The following is a 22,425-nucleotide window of genomic DNA, read 5'->3' as shown; positions in this document are numbered from 1 at the left end:
CTGCCCAGTGCTTTCCAGAACCGAGAGTGGTCGGTGCTGTACCAATACAAAGCAGTAGCCCTTGGGTCCCCCAAGCGAAGGACGTGTAAAACTAAATACTGATGGATTTGTCTTGAATGGGAGTGCTGGAACTGGCATGGTCTTGCGGGATCATGGTGGTAACATTATCTTCAGCGCTTGCAGATTTGTTTATGATTGCGAGGACGTGCTCGAGTCTGAGTTTTTGGCTATCTAGGAGGGTCTCAGTTTGGCGTTGCAATGGAGCTCACTTTCTATAGATGTTGAGTCTGATTGTGTTGAGGCTGTTGCAATGGCAAAAGACGCGGGTCACAATTTTTCAAGATATGCTTTCTGATTGGAGAGATTAAGCTAAGTATGAGAGAATGAGACTCTTCTATTACTCATATCCGTCATTCGGGCAATTGTGTTAGTCATGCCATGGCTAGTTTTGGTAGAAGGCAGGGCCGAACCATGGTTTGGCTCGGCTCAGCTCTAGATGAAGTCTTATGTATTGCCTCGCGAGAATGTAATCACTAATAATTGAGTAATATAAGAGTTATTTCGCAAAAAAGACTAGTTTTTAGAAATGTGACTAGCATAAAGCTCCTTTGCAGCACACAGAAGACCCCGCCCGTTGCCTGCCTAGTGGTGCGAAGCGTGCCTGGCACGTGCGGCGCAGCCGGCTACATCCCTCGGGTCTCGTCCTCTACTCCTCTTCCCCGTTGCAACGGCGCGCTTCAGCTCCTCACGCGCCATTCCGTTTCCGTCCCCTGGCCCTCCTTCCCCTCCTTGGTATTCTTCCTCCCATGTGCTGATGCGCGAGAAGGGAAAAGCCCCGAAGCTCCGGTACCGCATTCACTTTACCCTCCCCTCCCCTTGCTATTCCCGTTCGTTCTCTGTGCTCCGGGTGTATTCTCGTCGCCTCCGTGTTCTTGTTTGTGCTTAAGCCTCCGTGGACGTTTCTTTGTGGATTCCTGACAGGGCTGAAGGGAGGTTCTTGTCTGTGTGCCAAGAGCCTTTGCTCTCGGTTCGTCAAAATTTCCCACTTCTTGTGTTGTTCTTCTTTCTTTCTTGGAGGGGAGGAAAGGACTGGACCACAGTGTTTCCCCTTACCCAGTCCTTCGCCGCAATTTGGTCTCTTTTTGCAGGTTCCGAACAAATGTTTATTCCGTAACTTGTGTTTTCAACTCTCTTATTTCGGAATCGGAAGCCTAAATTTGTGATTTTGGGATTCATGCCCGGAAGAACAGTTTCTGATCTTGCAACCTTTTTTTGTACGTCCTTTTCGGAAGTTGGAGGAAATGTGTTGCTGCTCTGTTTCCTGGGTTTCTTCCTGGATCATCCCCATCCTATTTTGTTCGTAGATTCGAAATTCAGTTTTTGTGTTTCCTAAAGCCCTAAACCCCTTCAGTCTTTCAGTCACCTAATCGATTGTTTCCCTCTGCAGATCAGTTTGAGGCCGGACCGGCGGTAGTGGAGGCAGCATCTTGGCTGAACCATTTGTAAAGGTGAGGTTTTTTCCTCATCATCTTGGATCGCATGAGCGCATGGCTGTTCCTTCACCTTGGATGATATAACACTTGTGTGTCTGTTTCCTGTGTTTTCCCAATCATAAATTGTGTGAGCTGAAAATGAGGAACATGCCAAGGGGGGCGATTTATGAACTTTAGTGAGAGGGGTGTCTTGTGCTTATTTTCCTATGATGGGTGTTTCTTATCCATTCTATTACTATGTTCATACTGCATATCAATGAGCTATTTTGGTTCATAAAAGCACTTTTAGTTACAAACTAAGCCACAGGTAACCACCACAGCGGCACTAGCACTAGTAGTAGTATAATGTGGTGTAATGTGACTATGTTTGTGATATTCTGTTAGCCATGAACTTGCAGGCTACATGGCAAACAGCAGAGGAAGGGATGTCTCTATTGATGCTTTGACTTCAAAGCTTGAATCCAAGATATACTACCATAGGGATGCCGCTGTCGAGTACCTGGATATCAAGACTATGGTTGATAAAGTTGTAGAAGAAAAGAATAAGCTCTTGGCTGAGAACACCGAATTCCTGAATACTATTGATAAGGTCGTGGAAGAAAAGGAAAAACTCCAGCATGATCATGAAGGTCTGTGAACTTTCATGTTGTTTGAGTTCTGATTCTAAACCAGTTTTGTTAGGATCCTGATGTTTGATGCTGCACTCATTTGGTGGCAGTGATTAATGCGCTGGTGGCACCAATGGCGGAGCAGCTTGAAATGGTAAAGAAGGAGCTTAAAGAAATAAAATATGAGCATGTGGGAGCAAAGGAGGAGCTTGCTGTGGCAAAAGAGCAACTTGCTCAGAAGAACAAAGACCTGAAGGTTCTAAGGAAGAAGCTTCAGGAGAGTGAAGCCATGCACACTCAACATGAGCAGCAAATTGGAAGTGCTTCTGAGCCTGCTCGTTCCAAAATGGTAAACACTAAAAGCCATTTACCACAACTATTTAGAATTTGGATCTTCGGTGGCCTCATAATTTTAATCTTGCAGCATCATCAGCCATTCACCACAACTATTTAGAATTTGGAGCTTCTGACTTAATTCTTCATTTTCTAGATGCACTAACACCTTAATGGTTTTCTATTACTCTATAAACTGACTACCTCTGAACCTTTCCACGTGTTTAGTTTTTTCGCTAGTATTCTACCAAAGCCGATGAAATATCTCTCTTTTTTGGAATCAGTGGCATAAATGCAATGAACAATCATGGAGCACAGAATTTCCTCTGTTTTATTTATGTAGTTTTTTCATTCTTAAACATTGTCGAACTTCTAGGCTGATTCTCTGTCCTTGATAGAATAGCCTCATGTTTGGTATTTTTTTCTTGTTGGTCTATGTTTATGATTATAGGAGTCTCTCTGTGTAAGCAGGTAACAAGATTATCACATAAACGGGCTATCTTGCTCCAAGGATCATCGGACAATGACACAGACAGACATCGCTGTAAAAAACAGAGGTCCTATCCGCAGGTGCCAAATGACCCAACCGCTGGCCAGCATTCAGGCAGAGATGACGACCAGGAGGTGGTTAGACAAAAGCTGATCAAGGTTTTCTCATACAAACTTGAACTGGTATATTGCATACATTTTAGGTCCATGATCTTGCAGTGAGGATATGCATATACGCTACATATATAGGTGCTAAATTTGTAAATTTGAGGTGCGTGAGAGCTGGTCGATTAATGTTATATCCAAATTGATATTTCAGGGGTTCTCTGAAATTGATGGTGGACAGTTTATTGGGATAAAGAAAATGGGGAAACTAAATGAGAAGCCATTCCGGGATGCTTGTGCTGTCAAGCTGGCCCCTAAATATGCTGGCGCGAAATCTTCTGAACTGTACACCCTGTGGCAGGAACTACTCGCTAGTCCAAACTGGAAACCCTTCAAATCTGTCATAGTTGATGGCAATCATCAGGTAACTCGTTTACTGAAAGCATCGTTGTAACTTGCAGCATGTGCTTCATTAGTTCTTAAGGTTAACAGATTTTGTGTGGCTTACGTGACTAGGAGGAGGTCATAGATGTTGATGATGATAAGCTGCAAGGACTGAAGATGGCATGGGGAGAAGGACCCTACAATGCTGTCATTAGTGCATTGGTTGAGAGGAAAGAGTACAACACTGATGGAACAGATGATGCCTTCGAGCTATGGAACTATAAGGAAGGGAGGAAGGCCACTCTTGGGGAGTGTGTTGACTGTATCTTGGACAATGTAAAGAAACTCAAGCGGGTCCATCTGACATACAGGTATGGTGTCGGTGATTATAAATTTGTTACAGCCTTGGTAGATGCATCTTGCTGATTTTGTTGTGTATTTTTTTATATGTGCATGTCATGGATCCTTGTTGGAGCATCAGAATTTGTGTTTCAGTTGTGGGCTTGTGGCAGTCACATGTGTCGCGGTCACTGCTTTTGCCTTAAGCATTAGCTTATCTTTAATCATTTAAGGCATCAAAATGTTACTTATTACCATTTGTTAGATTCATGCATATTCTGTTTAGACATCCAGTGTGCTCTGCTGAACTCTGTGTGTTAATGAAAAGTCAGACAGGAAAACACTTCATTTCAAAAATATGTTCAGCCACCCTAAAGGGGAGATGACTATTTGGTATTTATCCTGCTCAGTAAAATAGGACAGTGTTTGTGTCGCTGCAGGGCATGATGACTAGGTCTAGGTGGCTGAAACAACACAACTGACACAACTAAATTTGAATTGCTCATGTGAAATTTCGAGATTCCTTTTAGTGCGGTTTTAACTCAGAAAGGAAGCGGCATGTGGAATCGAAAGGAAGCGGCACGCAGACCTTGCCTCCTCTGATCTAAAACTCATAACATGACGCGTCTATGCAAATATGCATTGTGGATTTCTCTTACATTATCAAAACCATAAACATATTTATCCTTGAGAATCAAGTTTCTACGTTGCCACTGTTTTCCACGTCGAGCTCATGCTTACGGTCTGTTCCTGGCTTCTTGCGTAGGTCCAGGAGAACAATGTGTACTGCCACTGTGAGCATGCATGACCCAGTGAAAGATCTGTCGGCAGCAAGTAATGAATGAAGTCATCAGAGGGAAGTCATGATCTTAGCAGGCTTTTATTTTGCGCAACCATTTCATGCGTCTGATTAGAACTCTGTTGTATCAATATGTCGCTGCTTCGGTGTTACCTTGGTTTCAACTTCTGACAAGAACTCTGATGCATGAATATGTTACTGACTTTGGTGCCATTTTCATTTCACGCTTCTTCTTCAATGTTCTAGTGTTCTCCTTGGAGTGGCTTTTCTTTCTGTTTGATACCTGGTTAGTGAAGAATAATAGCTTGGTCTCAGAATGCTAGTGCGCCCTTGGTTTATTTGACTACGGCAGTAACATTGCTGTCTAGATTGTGGAATGTATCTGAAGGACCTCTTCTTCTATAGTCTTCAGACACACCGGTGGTTACTGCTGAATTTCATTTGTGTGTGTGTGAAATTAATATAGAAGGGAGCCTATTTTTATTGAAAAATATTATCACCATGCATTGTAGGCAATAATTTTTTTATATCATTGTAGACAATAAAGTTTGTGTCAGAGCCCTTACTCTTGCTGTGTGTACACCATCCAACTATTAAAACTGATGCAGAATTCATTAGACCTTTGCTCGCTGATCCATACATGTCCACATGGATGCTATGGCCAACATAATTTATGCTCGTAAATACCACTTCCTCAGTTTCAAAATAATTTAAGTTCTAGCTTTCTCTTGAACTTCTTTAAGTCTGACCAAACCCATAGAAAAATATATTAACATATAGAACACCAAATTAGTGCCATGAAATTACTTATAAATTATATTTTCATATTATGTGTGTATGGTGATGGTGTTGTTGATCTTAGCATATTTTCCTATGTGACTTATGACCAAACTAGAACTTCAATTATTTTAAAATAGAGGTAGTAAAATACAAATCACCAAAAATTGAGATAGCATAGGCGAGGTGAGATTTACTACATTTTTGGGTTAGAAAAGCGGCACACCCGCTAAATCCATCTGCTATTTCAAGGTGGGCTAAGTCATCATAAAAAAAAGGGCTACAATTGCTTTTGACTGATCTTGACTGTGACATGGGCACAAGTGGCGCGTCGCTTGCATCCCTAGTGCAAAGGACCTTGAGTGGAAAGTACAATGGAAACAAAGAAGTAGTCTGATAAAAAAAGGTGGGCGAAGAAGTAGCCTATGGAGTTGGATGTAATTTCTGGTATTTCTGGTATTTCTCGAGTGAGTTCTTTTTTCACATGTTTCGATGACTTTCCAAATCACTTCCACAATTATGTATGAAAGTACACTTGAATTTATATGGTTGTGCGAAACCATGTTTTATGTGTGGTGTTTAAAAAAAAGAATCATATTAGCAAATATAGTTTGGTACTATGCTATTTTTATCAGACGCATGAAATGGTTGCGCAAAAAAAACTCATCGTTCCCCAATACTCTACTAGTCGCATTAAGTTGCATAGGCTGAACTTTATGTCTAACTCTGCATTGGCTCTAATATTGTCAAACGTACAAAACAAATCCCAAATTTATAAGCATTTCTATTCTAGACCGTTCACTAACCTCAATGAGGGTTTCATTATTGTCGCTTCCAAGCATAGTGGTTCTACTAATGTGGTTGCCACATGGATTTGAGGTGCAAATTCATTGATAGTACAATGTGGGTGAAGAAGAAAAGGTAGCTAATGAAAACTTTAGAGTTTGTAGATACATGCCTTGTAAACATTAAGGAAAAAATAAGATTTGTTTGAAAGTTTTTTTCTTCTAATTTGGGATCATGGGAACATGCGATGAATGAGACCACCGGATATATTCTGCCCTGTTCCGAGGCGCATGTGCAGTGTGAGCGACGGCGTCGCCGGCGTTCGGCCGTGCGAGAGAGAGAGAACAAAGGAGGGGGGAGGAGCACGGGAGAGAGTGAGAGGGCCGGGGGAGGTGCGTGTCGACGTCCAGAGAGGCCAGAGCGTCGAGGAGGAGGGGCAGGCAGGCAGGTGGCGTGGCACCCTCGCGCGCGCTGTGCCCTCCCTCGCCTCTGCCTTCCTTCTGGCAGAGGTTGGGGATTACTGGCACGGGCCAGCACAATGCTGGGCCGACACAGTGGCAGGCCAATAGTGCCAGGTAAGTCGGCCCAGGTTAGTGTTTTCCTATTTCTTTCTGTTTTTCTAATTATTTGACTTTGTTTTGATTTAGTTTTCAAACTAAACCATTTTATATGCTTCTGAAAATAGTTATGTGGTTAGATGTAAAATATCTAGAACCACATATAAAGTTTCAGAATTATTGGACATATATTTAATATATAATAAATATAAATCCAATGCAAATATTTACTGAATTAACTCAAATGCCCAAAATAAATATTTCTGAGCTCCCAAAAAATATTGGTTTGAATTTTACCTCTTGCCAATATATTCAAAGAAAAACAGGAACATTTTCTTGGACTTATTTGAAGCAATTTTTATCTTGATCATTTTAAAAAAATGATTTCCGAGGCTTTCAAATATCCCCATTTCAAATATAGTTGAGATTTAAACATGATGCAAACATGACTAGCTAGAATGGAGCATTACCAGAAGCTAGGGATGTCACAACTCGCCTCCACTAAACAAGAATCTCGTCCCAAGATTCAAGCGTAGGGTAAAAGGAAGAGGGGGCTCAAACTATCACAATCTTCATGATCCAAGTGCCCTTCTCAAAGATGTTGATTATTGCATCATATTGATCTTCACGTCTTTGCTTTTGAAATCTTCATTCAACATGATGAGGACAGAAAGAAACTTTACAGGAATCGATCTTCTTGAAGACCGAGCAACTCAAGATTAACTCATGGAGTGAGACGTAAGAACACCTCTTGAGTTGAGACACAAATCACACGTAGGGAGGGGTCGAGAGGAATAGATGACGAAAGTTCATTTTGGTAGGCAACAATTCCACGCTTGAGTAAGATGGTACATGAGTTCAAAGTAGCGAGGAAATAATTGCGATGCTTCCATAACGGGGCACCTTAGGGGAGGTGACTCATAGAATTATTCCCCTAAATGGCAAAAAGAATTACTTTTGATACAGAGATCATTGAACCTCTTCGTACCAGTCTAAGGCAATCTGCAAAAGATCGATTAAAGGAGTTTTGAAGAAATGGCATACTCAGCTCGGAAAGGAAACTACAATTATAGAACAACTCGGCAAATGGAAGGCACATTCCAATTGATACCGAGTGTATAACCTAGTGTCTTAGCATGCTCTCAAGATCTTGAGCATTTCCATATTCGTCAGGGTTTTACCAACATCTGTACCAAAGATCTTGGTGACACCTCGTACTACCACGATGAATAATGAGGGAGAATGCAGATGTAAAGGAAGGCAACACTTTCTCAGATTTCACCTTGACTGGGCCAAGGAAACGAAATCTGGATGATCGACCGAGAGACATTTAGCACCCTGCTTCTAATGTTCTCCGTGATGTACTAGTCACCACGATCATGCTTAAAAGCATCATCGATACGATCATCAAGTAAAGGTCAGACTTTGGGAGCACAAAAATCCATAAGGATCAACTTCTAGTATAGATCATACGAAATCCTCATGGAGAAGATGGTGAAATTGCTCAATCAAGGTACTACAATAGTAGATCTTCCAACTAGGTGTGTCGGCCAGAACATCGACCTTGTCGGAACCCGATACCAAAGTTATCAGGATCCCGATCCTAAGTCACATCGATCTAACATGTAACACATCATATCATTTTGCGGCCTCACGCACGGTATTCCCATGGCTGCAACCTTACCTTGGCCGGGGCCGTTTGAGCCTTTTGGCTCACATATATGATTGTGTCGCTAGCATCCATATGATAGAGAATCCAGGCCGACATGACTAGTTGTAAACCCAAGATGGCACGAACTTACAGGGATAGGCATACGTAACCCAACAATGAAAGTGTCGGTCATCAATGTATGAACCCAAGTCGTAACAACCTACAAGGACTTAAAGGAACAACACGTGACATTTCCTCGAAGGGACAGACACAGGAACAAAGAAGGATACATGCCGGCCAATCTAAGTGTTCTGGAGCAGTAGCAAACTACCATGGCTCAGTGGAAGCACTAGGAGACATTTCCCCATAAGGAATGCTACCAAGAAAAAACAACTAGATGTCGGATCGCACACATACCAAGCATTTCAACAACATACACACAATATGCTCGATATGTGTAAATACAACATGGCATCACAACAAAACTCTACGACTCAAAGTATTTATTCAATAGCCTCTGAGGAGACAGATATTACAAACATGGCTCTCATGACCCAACATACAAGTCATACAAGCAACAAGCAGAAGCATAAACATGTCTGAGTACAGACATCTGAAAAGAAGAAGGCTAGAAAGCCTGATTATCTGCAGGACCCTCCATAGGAACAAGACCTCTGTCTGGGATTCCCAAGCTAATGTCGAAGCCCACGTGGAACTACTAGTGAGACCGAAGTCTCCTCTGCAAAACATAAATTAAGAAAACGTGAGTACAAATGTACTCAACCAGACTTACATCAGAACTAACTACATATGCATCAGTATCAACAAAGGGGTGGTGGAGTTTAACTGCAGCAATCAGTTTTGACTCGGTGGCTATCCTGTACTATGAGTACTTTCTTTGAGGTGGCACACACTGAAGTAAATGTGCCCTAGAGGCAATAATAAAGTTGTTATTTATATTTACTTATATCATGATAAATGTTTATTATTCATTCTAGAATTGTATTAACCGGAAACTTAGTACATGTGTAAATACATAGACAAACAGAGTGTCACTAGTATGCCTCTACTTGACTAGCTCGTTATTCAAATATGGTTAAGTTTCCTAGCCATGGACGAAGAGTTGTCATTTGATGAACGAGATCACATCATTAGAGAATGATGTGATTGACTTGACCCATCCATTAGCTTAGCACTATGATCGTTTAGTTTACTGCTATTGCTTTCTCCATAACTTATACATGTTCCTATGACTATGAGATTATGCAACTACCGAATACCGGAGGAACACTTAGTGTGCTATCAAACGTCACAACGTAACTGGGTGACTATAAAGATGCTCTACAGGTGTCCCAGATGGTGTTTGTTGAGTTGGCATAGATCGAGATTAGGATTTGTCACTCCGATTGTCGGAGAGGTATCTCTGGGCCCTCTCGGTAATGCACATCACTATAAGCCTTGAAAGCAATGTGACTAATGAGTTAGTTACGGGATGTTGCACTATGGAACGAGTAAAGAGACTTGCCGGCAACGAGATTGAACTAGGTATTGAGATACCGACGATCGAAACTCGGGGAAGTAACATACCGATGACAAAGGGAACAACATATGTTGTTATGCAGTTTGACCGATAAAGATCTTCATAGAATATGTAGGAACCAATATGAGCATCCAGGTTCCGCTATTGGTTATTGACCGGAGATGAGTCTCGGTCATGTCTACATAGTTCTCGAACCCGTAGGGTCCGCACGCTTAACGCTCAGTGACGATCGGTATTATGAGTTTATGTGTTTTGATGTACCGAAGGTTGTTCGGAGTCCCGGATGAGATCACGGACATGACGAGGAGTCTCGAAATGGTCGAGACATAAAGATTTATATATTGGAAGGCTATGTTTGGACATCGGAATGGTTCCGGATGAGTTCAGGCATTTACCGGAGTACCGGGGGGGGGGGGGCTATCGGAACCCCCCGGGTAGTCAATGGGCCTTATTGGGCCCTAGTAGGAGAGAAGAGGTGGCAGCCAGGTGGAGGGCGCCCCCAAGCCCAATCAGAATTGGGTGGGAGGGGGGCGGCCCCCCTTTCCTTTCTCCTTCTCCCTCTTCCTTCTTTTCCTGGTGGGACTAGGAAAGGGGGGAGTCCTACTCCTACTAGGAGGAGGAATCCTCCCCCCTTGGCGCGCCTAGAGGGCCGGCCGGCCTCCCCCTCCCTCCTTTATATACGTGGGGAGGGGGCACCCTAGAACACATCAAAGTCGATTGTTTAGCCGTGTGTGGTTCCCCCTCCACAGAATTCCACCTCAGTCATATCGTTGTAGTGCTTAGGCGAAGCCCTGCGTCGGTAACTTCATCATCACCATCATCACACCGTCATGTTGACGAAACTCTTCCTCGACCTCAGCTGGATCTAGAGTTCGTGGGATGTCACCGAGCTGAACGTGTGCAGATCGCGGAGGTGCCGTACCTTCGGTGCTAGGATCGGTCGGATCGTTAAGACATACGACTACATCAACCACGTTGTCATAACGCTTCCGCTTACGGTCTACGAGGGTACGTAGACAACTCTATCCCCTCTCATTGCTATGCATCACCTAGATGGATCTTGCGTGTGCGTAGGATTTTTTTTTGAAATTACTGCGTTACCCAACAATGGCATCTGAGCCAGGTCTATGCGTAGATGTTATATGCATGAGTAGAACACAAAGGAGTTGTGGGCGTGGGTATATACATATTGCTTACTGTCACTAGTTGATTCTTGATTCAGTGGTACTGTTGGATGAAGCGGCTTAGACCGACATTACGCGTACACTTATGCGAGACTGGTTCTACCGACGTGCTTCGCACACAGGTGGCTAGTGGGTGTTAGTTTCTCCAACTTTAGTTGAATCGGATTCAATGAACAGGGTTCTTTCTGAAGATCAAAAAGCAATCACAGTACCGCGTTGTGGTTTTTGATGCGTAGGTAAGAACAGTTCTTGCTCAGCCCGTAGCAGCCACGTAAAACTTGCAACAACAGAGTAGAGGGCGTCTGACTTGTTTTTGCAGGGCATGTTGTGATGTGATATGGTCAAGACATGATGCTAAATTTTATTGTATGAGATGATCATGTTTTATAACGGAGTTATCGGCAATTGGCAGGAGCCATATGGTTGTCGCTTTATTGTATGAAATGCAATTGCCATGTAATTGCTTTACTTTATCACTAAGCGGTAGCGATAGTCATAGAAGCAATAGTTGGCGAGACGACAACGATGCTTCGATGGAGATCAAGGTGTCAAGCCGGTGATGATGGTGATCATGACGGTGCTTTGGAGATGGAGATAAAAGGCACAAGATGATGATGGCCATATCATATCACTTATATTTGATTGCATGTGATGTTTATCCTTTATCCATCTTATTTTGCTTAGTTCGGCGGTAGCATTATAAGATGATCTCTCACTAAATTTCAAGGTTTAAGTGTTCTCCCTGAGTATCATTGCTACAGTTCGTCATGCCGAGACACCACGTGATGATCGGGTGTGATAAGCTCTACGTTCAGATACAACGGGTGCAAGCCAGTTTTGCACACGCAGAATACTCGGGTTAAACTTGACGAGCCTAGCATATGCAGATATGGCCTCGGAACACTGAGACCGAAAGGTCGAGCGTGAATCATATAGTAGATATGATCGACATAGTGATGTTCACCATTGAAAACTACTCCATCTCACGTGATGATCGGACATGGTTTAGTTGATATGGATCACGTGATCACTTAGATGATTAGAGAGATATCTATCTAAGTGGGAGTTATTAAGTAATTTGATTAATTGAACTTTAATTTATCATGAACTTAGTACCTGATAGTATTTTGCATGTCTATGTTGTTGTAGATAGATGGCCCGTGTTGTTGTTCTGTTGAATTTTAATGCGTTCCTAGAGAAAGCTAAGTTGGAAGATGATGGTAGCAACTACACGGACTGGGTCCGTAACTTGAGGATTATCCTCATTGCTGCACAGAAGAATTACATCCTGGAAGCACCGCTAGGTGACAAACCCACTGCAGGAGCAACGCCAGATGTTGTGAACACCCGGCAGAGCAAAGCTGATGACTACTCGATTGTTCAGTGTGCCATGCTTTACGTCTTAGAACCGGGACTTCAACAACATTTTCAATGCCATGGAGCATATGAGATGTTCCAGGAGTTGAAGTTAATATTTCAAGCAAATGCCCGGATTGAGAGATATGAAGTCTCCAATAAGTTCTACAACTGCAAAATGGAGGAGAATAGTTCTGTCAGTGAACATATACTCAAAATGTCTGGGTACCACAACCACTTGACTTAGCTGGGCGTTAATCTTCCTGATGATAGTGTCAATGACAGAGTTCTTCAATCACTGCCACCAAGCTACAAGAGCTTTGTGATGAACTATAATATGCAAGGGATGGATAAGACGATTCCTGAGCTCTTCGCAATGCTAAAGGTTGCAGAGGTAGAAATCAAGAAGGAGCATCAAGTGTTGATGGTCAAAAAGACCACCAGTTTCAAGAAAAGGGGCAAAGGGAAGAAGGGGAACTTCAAGAAGAACAACAAGCCAGTTGCTGCTCAAGTGAAGAAACCCAAGTCTAGACCTAAACCTGAGACTGAGTGCTTCTACTGCATAGGGACTGGTCATTGGAAGCGGAACTGTCCCAAGTATTTGGCGGAGAAGAAGGATGGCAAAGTGAAAGGTATATTTGATATACATGTTATTGATGTGTACCTTACTAATGCTCGCAGTAGTGCCTGGGTATTTGATACTGGTTCAGTTGTTAACATTTGCAACTCAAAACAGGGGCTACGGATTAAGCGAAGATTGGCTAAGGACAAGGTGACGATGTGTGTGGGAAATGGTTCCAAAGTCAATGTGATCGCCGTCGGTACGCTACCTCTACATCTACCTTTGGGATTAGTTTTAGACCTAAATAATTGTTATTTGGTGCCAACGTTGAGCATGAACATTATACCTGGATCTTGATTGATGCGAGACGGTTATTCATTTAAATCATAGAATAATGGTTGTTCTATTTATACGAGTAATATTTTTTATGGTCATGCACCCTTGATGAGTGGTCTATTTTTTACTAAATCTTGATAGTAGTGATACACAAGTTCATAGTATTGAAGCCAAAAGATATAGAGTTGATAATGATAGTGCAACTTATTTGTGGCACTGCCGTTTATATCATATTGGTGTAAAGCGCATGAAGAAACTCCATTCTGATGGACTTCTGGAATCACTTTGTACTTGCGAACCATGCCTCATGGGAAGATGACTAAAACTCCGTTCTCTGGAACAATGGAGCGAGTAACAGAGTTATTGGAAATCATACATACTGATGTATGTGGTCCAATGAACATTGAATCTCGCAGCAGATATCGTTATTTTCTCACCTTCACAGATGATTTAAGCAGATATGAGTATATCTACTTAATGAAACATAAGTCTGAAACATTTGAAAAGTTCAAAGAATTTCAGAGTGAAGTGGAAAATCATCGTAACAAGAAAATCAAGTTTCTGCAATCTGTCGTGGTGGTGAATATTTAAGTTATGAGTTAGGACTTCATTTGAAACAATGCGGAATAGTTTCGCAACTCACGCCACCGGGAACACCACAGCGTAATGGTGTGTCCGAACATCGTAATCGTACTTTACTAGATATGGTGCGATCTATGATGTCTCTTACTGATTTAACACTATCGTTTTGGGGTTATGCTTTAGAGACGGCTGCAATCACGTTAAATAGGGCACCATCTAAATCCGCTGAGATGACACCTTATGAACTGTGGTTTGGTAAGAAACCCAAGTTGTCGTTTCTTAAAGTTTGGGGCTGCTATGCTTATGTGAAAAAGCTTCAATCTGATAAGCTCGAACCCAAATCGGAGAAATGTGTCTTCATAGGATACCCAAAGGAGACTATTGGGTACACCGTCTATCACAGATCCGAAGGCAAGATATTCATTGCTAAGAATGGATCCTTTCTAGAGAAGGAGTTTCTCTCAAAAGAAGTGAGTGGGACGAAAGTAGAACTTGATGAGGTAATTGTACCTGCTCCCTTATTGGAAAGTAGTTCATCACTGAAATCAGTTCCAGTGATCCTACACCAGTAAGTGAGGAAGCTAATGATGATGATCATGAAACTTCTGATCAAGTTACTACCAAACCTCGTAGGTCAACCAGAGTAAGATCCGCACCAGAGTGGTACGGTAATCCTGTTCTGGAAGTCATGTTACTTGACCATGACGAACCTACAAACTATGAGGCAGCGATGATGAGCCTAGATTCCGCAAAATGGCTTGAGGCCATGAAATCTGAGATGGGATCCATGTATGAGAACAAAGTGTGGACTTTGGTTGACTTGCCCGATGATCGGCATGCCATAGAGAATAAATGGATCTTTAAGAAGAAGACTGACGCTGACGGTAATATTACTGTCTACAAAGCTCGACTTGTTGCAAAAGGTTTTCGACAAGTTCAAGGAGTTGACTACTGCTACCTGTTGAGCACTGCGTTGGTTTTCCCTTGAAGAGGAAAGGGTGATGCAGTAAAGTAGCATAAGTATTTCCCTTAGTTTTTGAGAACCAAGGTATCAATCTAGTAGAAGACCACACGCGAGTCACCTCGTACCTACACAAACAAATAAGAACCTCACAACCAACGCGATAAAGGGGTTGGCAATCCCTTCATGGCCACTTGCAAGAGTGAGATCTGATAGAGATGATGATAATAAGATAAATATTTTTGGTATTTTTATGATATAGATTGAAAGTAAAGATTGCAAAATAAAGTAGATGGGAAACTTGTATGATGGAGAATAGACCTGGGGGCCATAGGTTTCACTAGTGGCTTCTCTCAAGATAGCATAAGTATTACGGTGGGTGAACAAATTACTGTCTAGCAATTGATAGAAAAGCGAATAATTATGAGAATATCTAGGCATGATCATGTATATAGGCATCACGTCTGCGATAAGTAGACCAAAACGATTCTGCATCTACTACTATTACTCCACACATTGACCGCTATCCAGCATGCATCTAGAGTATTAAGTTCGTAAGAACAGAGTAACGCCTTAAGCAAGATGACATGATGTAGAGGGATAAACTCATGCAATATGATGTAAACCCCATCTTGTTATCCTCGATGGCAACAATACAATACGCGTCGTTTCCCTTTCTGTCACTGGGATCGAGCACCGCAAGATTGAACCCAAAGCTAAGCACTTCTCCCATTGCAAGAAAGATCATTCTAGTAGGCCAAACCAAACTGATAATTCAAAGAGACTTGCAAATATAAACCAATCATACATAAAAGAATTCAAAGGAGATTCAAATATTGTTCATAGATAGACTTGATCATAAACCCACAATTCATTGGATCTTGACAAACACACCGCAAAAGAAGATTACATCGAATAGGTCTCCAAGAGAATCGAGGAGAACTTTGTATTGAGATCCAAAGAGAAAGAAGAAGCCATCTAGCTACTAGCTATGGGCCTGAAGGTCTGAAGTAAACTACTCACACATCATCGGAGGGGCCATGGAGTTGATGTAGAGGCCCTTTATGATCAATGCCCCCTCCGACGGATCTCCGGAAAAGGCCCCAAGATGGGATCTCTTGGGTAAAGAAGGTTGCAGCGGTGGAATTAGGTTTTCGTGGTGCTCCTGGATGTTTGCGGGGTACGTGGATATATATAGGAGGAAGAAGTACGTCAGTGGATCAACGAGAGGCCCACGAGGGTGGAGGGCGCGCCTCGTGCCTCGTGGCCACCTCGTTGATTGCTTGACCTCCACTCCAAGTCTCCCGGTTCACGTTTGTTCCAAAAATCACGCTCCCGAAGGTTTCATTCCGTTTGGACTCCGTTTGATATTCCTTTTCGGCGAAACACTAAAATAGGCAAAAAAACAGCAATTTGGGCTGGGCCTCCGGTTAATAGGTTAGTCCCAAAAATAATATAAAAGTGTAAAAATAAGCCCAATAACATCCAAAATAGATAATATAATAGCATGGAGTAATCAAAAATTATAGATATGTTGGAGAGGTATCAAGCATATCCAAGCTTAATTCCTGCTCGTCCTCGAGTAGGTAAATGATAAAAACAGAATTTTTGATGTGGAATGCTTCTTAACATATTTCTCAATGTAATTTTTCTTTATTGTGGCATGAATGTTCAGATCCGAAAGATTCAAGATAAAGGTTTAATATTGACATAGAAATAATAATACTTCAAGCATACTAACTAAGAAATCATGTCTTCTCAAAATAACATGGCCAAAGAAAGTTATCCCTACAAAATCATATAGTCTGGCTATGCTCTATCTTCATCACACAAAATATTAAATCATGCACAACCCCGATGACAAGCCAAGCAATTGTTTCATACTTTTTATGTTCTCAAACTTTTTCAATCTTCACGCAATATATGAGCGTGAGCCATGGATATAGCACTATGGTGGAATAGAATGGTGGTTGTGGAGAAGACAAAAAGGAGAAGATAGTCTCACATCAACTAGGCGTATCAACGAGCTATGGAGATGCCCATTAATAGATATCAATGTGAGTGAGTAGGGATTGCCATGTAACAGATGCACTAGAGCTATAAGTGTATGAAAGCTCAACAAAAGAAACTAAGTGGGTGTGCATCCAACTTGCTTGCTCACGAAGACCTAGGGCAATTTGAGGAAGCCCATCATTGGAATATACAAAGCCAAGTTCTATAATGTAAAATTACCACTAGTTTATGAAAGTGACACCATAGGAGACTCTCTATCATGAAGGTCATGATGCTACTTTGAAGCACAAGTGTGGAAAAAGGATAGTAACATTGTTCGTTCTCTCTTTTTTATTTGGGCCTTCTTTCTTTTTCTTTTCTTTTGGCCTATTTTCTTTTTTTTTTCTTTTTTTAATTTTTCGTCCAGAGTCTCATCCCGACTTGTGGGGGAATCATAGTCTCCATCATCCTTTCCTCACTGGGACAATGCTCTAATAATGATGATCATCACACTTATTTTTTACTTAGGGCCATTTGCATTTCTGTCCCTAACTCGAACCACCTAATCAGATATACCCCTAATTCGAAAGCCTGCTCAAATTTGCCCCTCCGCCGTTAGGTGCCCTTATAGAAATGCCCTTCTGCGCCGTTACCGTCCGGTCAAACAACTTTGACCGTCCTGAAAAAAATAGCAAAAAAAATCTAAAAAATCTAAAATTTTGTGAGATCGAAGATACTCATGTGCCCAAGGTGTGTGCAAATTTTCGTGCTATTTGGACATTCCAGGAGCTCGTGGCGAGGAAAAACAGTTAATCTGCACGCTTGTGAACAATAAATTTGAAATAAAATAGCAAGAAAATTTTAAAAAAATATGAAATTTTTTGGTATCAAAGTGGCTTGGGTGCACAAGGTGCTTGCAAGTTTTTGTGATCAAATGACATGCGAGGAGCTCTAGCAAGAAAAAAACAAAATAGTCATTTTTTCCCAAGTTTTTTCTCGAGCCAAATTTTGTTTTTTTCTCCACAAGCCCCTCCAATGTCCAAACACAACAAAAATTTGCACGCAGCTTGCAGACTCGCGCCTCTTTGATGCCAAAAAATTTCATATTTTTTGAATTTTCTTGCTATTTTTTTGAATTTACTGTTCACATGCTTACATATTTATTGTTTTTCCTCTGACACGAGCTCCTGGAATGTACAAACAGCACGAAACTTTTCACGCACCTTGCAAACCTGAGTATCTTTGATCCCACAAATTTTCAGATTTTTTAGAATTTTTTTGCTATTTTTTTCCAGGACGGTCAAAGCCCTTTGACCTGCTTTGACCGGACGATAACGACATAGAAGGGTATTTCTGTAAGTGCACCTAACGGCGGAGGGGCAAATTTGAGCAGGCTTTGAAATTAGGGGTAAATCTGAGAGTGGGCGCAAATTAGGGGCATAGATGTAAATTCCCCTTTTACTTACAACTCAATACTTAGTACAAAATATGACTCTATGTGAATGCCTCCGGCGGTGTACCGGGATATGCAATGAATCAAGAGTGACATGTATGAAAGAATTATGAACGGTGGCTTTGCCACAAATACGATGTCAACTACATGATCATGCAAAGCAATATGACAATGATGAAGCGTGTCATAACAACGGAACGGTGGAAAGTTGCATGGCAATATATCTCGGAATGGCTATGGAAATGCCATAATAGGTAGGTATGGTGGCTGTTTTGAGGGAGGTATATAGTGGGTTTATGGTACCGGCGAAAGTTGTGCGATACTAGAGAGGCTAGCGATGATGGAATGGTGAGAGTGCGTATAATCCATGGACTCAACATTAGTCATAAAGAACTCACATACTTATTGCAAAAGTTTATTAGCCCTCGAAGCAAAGTACTACTATGCATGCCCCTAGGGGGATAGATTGGTTGGAAAAGACCATCGCTCGTCCCCGACCGCCACTCATAAGGAAGATAATCAATAAATACCTCATGCTCCGACTTCGTTACATAATGGTTCACCATACGTGTATGATACGGGAATCACAAACCTCAACACAAGTATTTCTACTAATCCACAACTACCCACTAGCAATTGTGGAAGGGTGAGGGTGCGTATAATCCATGGACTCAACATTAGTCATAAAGAACTCACATACTTATTGCAAAAATCGATTAGTTATCGAAACAAAGTACTACGCGCATGCTCCTAGGGGGATAGATTGGTAGGAAAAGACCATCGCTCGTCCCCGACCGCCACTCATAAGGAAGGCAATCAATAAATAAATCATGCTCCGAATTCATCACATAACGGTTCACCATACATGCATGCTACGGGAATCACAAACTTCAACACAAGTATTTCTCAAATTCACAACTACTCAACTAGCATGATGATACGTCTCCAATGTATCTATAATTTTTGATTGCTCCATGCTATATTATCTTCTGTTTTGGATGTTTATGGGCTTTATTATACACTTTTATATTATTTTTGGGACTAACCTATTAACCCAGAGCCCAGTGCCAGTTTCTGTTTTTCCTTGTTTTAGAGTATCACAGAAAAGGAAAATCAAACGGAGTCCAATTGACCTGAAACTTCACGGAACTTATTTTTGGAAGGAAAGCAACCCGGGAGACTTGGAGTCCACGTCAAGGAAGCTTCGAGGAAGCCACGAGGTAGGGGGGCGCGCCCTCCACCCCCGTGGGCCCCTCGTGGCTCCCCTGACGTACTTCTTCCGCCTATATATCCCCATATACCCTAAAACGATCGAGGAGCACAATAGATCGGGAGTTCCGCCGCCAGAAGCCTCCGTAGCCACCGAAAGCCAATCTAGACCCGTTCCGGCACCCTGCCGGAGGGGGAATCCCTCTCCGGTGTCCATCTTCATCATCCCGATGCTCTCCATGACGAGGAGGGAGTAGTTCTCCCTCGGGGCTGAGGGTATGTACCAGTAGCTATGTGTTTGATCTCTCTCTCTCTCTCTCTCTCTCTCTCTCGTGTTCTTGATTTGGCACGATCTTGATGTATCGCGAGCTTTGCTATTATAGTTGGATCTTATATTTCTCCTCCCCCTCTACTCTCTTGTAATGGATTGAGTTTCCCCTTTGAAGTTATCTTATCGGATTGAGTCTTTAAAGATTTGAGAACACTTGATGTATGTCTTGCCGTGCGTATCTGTGGTGACAATGGGATATCACGTGATTCACTTGATGTATGTTTTGGTGACCAACTTGCGGGTTCCTCCCATGAACTTATGCATAGGGGTTGGCACATGTTTTCGTCGTGATTCTCTGGTAGAAACTTTGAGGCACTCTTTGAGGTTCTATGTGTTGGTTGAATAGATGAATCTGAGATTGTGTGATGCATATCGTATAATCATACCCACGGATACTTGAGGTGACATTGGAGTATCTAGGTGACATTAGGGTTTTGGTTGATTTGTGTCTTAAGGTGTTATTCTAGTACGAACTCTAGGGCTGTTTGTGACACTTATAGGAATAGCCCAACGGATTGATTGGAAAGAATAACTTTGAGGTGGTTTCGTACCCTACCATTATCTCTTCGTTTCTTCTCCGCTATTAGTGACTTTGGAGTGACTCTTTGTTGCATGTTGAGGGATAGTTATATGATCCAATTATGTTATTATTGTTGAGGGAATTTGCACTAGTGAAAGTATGAACCCTAGGCCTTGTTTCCTATCATTGCAATACCGTTTACGCTCACTTTTATCATTAGTTACCTTGCTGTTTTTATATTTTCAGATTACAAAAACCTTTATCTACCATCCATATACCACTTGTATCACCATCTCTTCGCTGAACTAGTGCACCTATACAATTTACCATTGTATTGGGTGTGTTGGGGACACAAGAGACTCTTTGTTATTTGGTTGTAGGGTTGTTTGAGAGAGACCACCTTCATCCTACACCTCCTATGGATTGATAAACCTTAGGTCATCCACTTGAGGGAAATTTGCTACTGTCCTACAAACCTCTGCACTTAGAGGCCCAACAACGTCTACAAGAAGAAGGTTGTGTAGTAGACATCACATGACTCTAATATCACCATCTCCATATCTCAAAACAATCATCAAGTATCAAACTTCTCTTAGTATTCAATGCACTTATATGAAAGTTTTTATAATGCCATGTTGTTCTAAAGGACTTTCAAAATAATATAAGTGAAGCATGAGAGATCAATTATTTCTATAAAATAGAACCACCGCCGTGCTCTAAAAGATATAAGTGAAGCACTAGAGCAAAAACTATAAAGCTCAAAAGATATAAGTGAAGCACATAGAGTATTCTAATAAATTCCAATTCATGTGTGTCTCTCTCAAAAGGTGTGTACAGTAAGGATGATTGTGGTAAACTAAAATTCAAAGACTCAAATCATACAAGACGCTCCAAGCAAAACACATATCATGTGGCGAATAAAAATATAGCTCCAAGTAAAGTTACCGATGAACGAAGACAAAAGAGGGGATGCCTTCCGGGGCATCCCCAAGCTTAGGCTTTTTGGTGTCCTTGGATTTACCTTGGGGTGCCATGGGCATCCCCAATCTTAGGCTCTTGCCACTCCTTGTTCCATAATCCATCAAATCTTTACCCAAAACATGAAAACTTCACAACACAAAACTTAAAAGAAAATCTTCGTGAGCTCCGTTAGCGAAAGAAAACAAAACACCACTTCAAGGTACTGTAATGAACTCATTCTTTATTTATATTGGTGTTAAACCTACTCTATTCCAACTTCTCTATGGTTTATAAACTCTTTTACTAGCCATAGATTCATCAAAATAAGCAAACAACACACGAAAAAAATAAAATCTGTCAAAAACAGAACAGTCTGTAGTAATCTGTAACTAACGCATACTTCTGGAACCCCAAAAATTCTAAAATAAATTTCTAGACGTGAGGAATTTATCTATTAATCATCTAAAAAAAATTAACTAAATAGAACTCTCCAATAAAAAATGGCAGAAATTCTCGTGAGCGCTAAAGTTTCTGTTTTCTACAGCAAGATCAAAAAGACTTTCCCCAAGTCTTCCCAACGGTTCTACTTGGCACAAACACTAGTTAAACACAATAAACACAACCAAAACAGAGACTAGATAAATTATTTATTACTAAACAGGAGCAAAAATCAAGGAATAAAAATAAAACTGGGTTGCATCGCAACAAGCGCTATCGTTTAACGCCCCTAGATAGGCATAAAAGCGAAGATAGATCTAGGTTTTGCCATCTTTGGTAGGCAATACATAAGTGGCTATCATAATAGATTCATATGGTAATTTAATTTTCTTTCTAGGGAAGTGTTCCATCCCTTTCCTTAACGGAAATTGGAATTTAATATTCCACTCCTTCATATCAATAATTGCACCAATCGTTCTAAGGAAAGGTCTACCAAGAATTATAGGACATGAAGGATTGCAATCTATATCAAGAACAATGAAATCTACGGGCACATAATTCCTATTTGCAACAATAAGAACATCATTAATCTTTCCCATAGGTTTCTTAATAGTGGAATCCGCAAGGTGCAAGTTTAAAGGAGAATCATCAAATTCACGGAAACCTAGCAAATCACACAA

The 22,425-nt window shown here is 41.5% G+C and overlaps 1 protein-coding gene across 3 annotated transcripts; it reads left to right on the top strand.

Annotated features, from left to right (window-relative positions):
- Nucleotides 1-670: 670 nt before the first annotated feature.
- On the top strand, nt 671-4,950 carry LOC125555728 (uncharacterized). Of its 3 annotated transcripts, none has more exons than XM_048718587.2 (8): nt 671-846; nt 1,448-1,508; nt 1,892-2,122; nt 2,212-2,450; nt 2,906-3,106; nt 3,243-3,452; nt 3,545-3,783; nt 4,518-4,950. In XM_048718587.2, exons 3-8 carry the CDS (start codon nt 1,897-1,899, stop codon nt 4,594-4,596), a joined length of 1,194 nt encoding a protein of 397 aa, XP_048574544.1. In that variant the 5' UTR covers nt 671-846; nt 1,448-1,508; nt 1,892-1,896; the 3' UTR covers nt 4,597-4,950. The 3 variants fall into 3 exon arrangements, with proteins under 3 accessions (XP_048574544.1, XP_048574546.1, XP_048574545.1); XM_048718589.2 differs by having other exon boundaries at nt 676-846; nt 2,906-3,082; XM_048718588.2 differs by lacking the exon at nt 671-846 and adding an exon at nt 858-1,027.
- Nucleotides 4,951-22,425: the final 17,475 nt, after the last annotated feature.

This window comes from Triticum urartu, chromosome 5A, assembly GCF_056163025.1.
Source record: "Triticum urartu cultivar PI428250 chromosome 5A, HENAU_Tu73, whole genome shotgun sequence".
NCBI lineage: Eukaryota > Viridiplantae > Streptophyta > Magnoliopsida > Poales > Poaceae > Triticum > Triticum urartu.
This window is presented reverse-complemented; position numbering and strand designations above follow the sequence as displayed.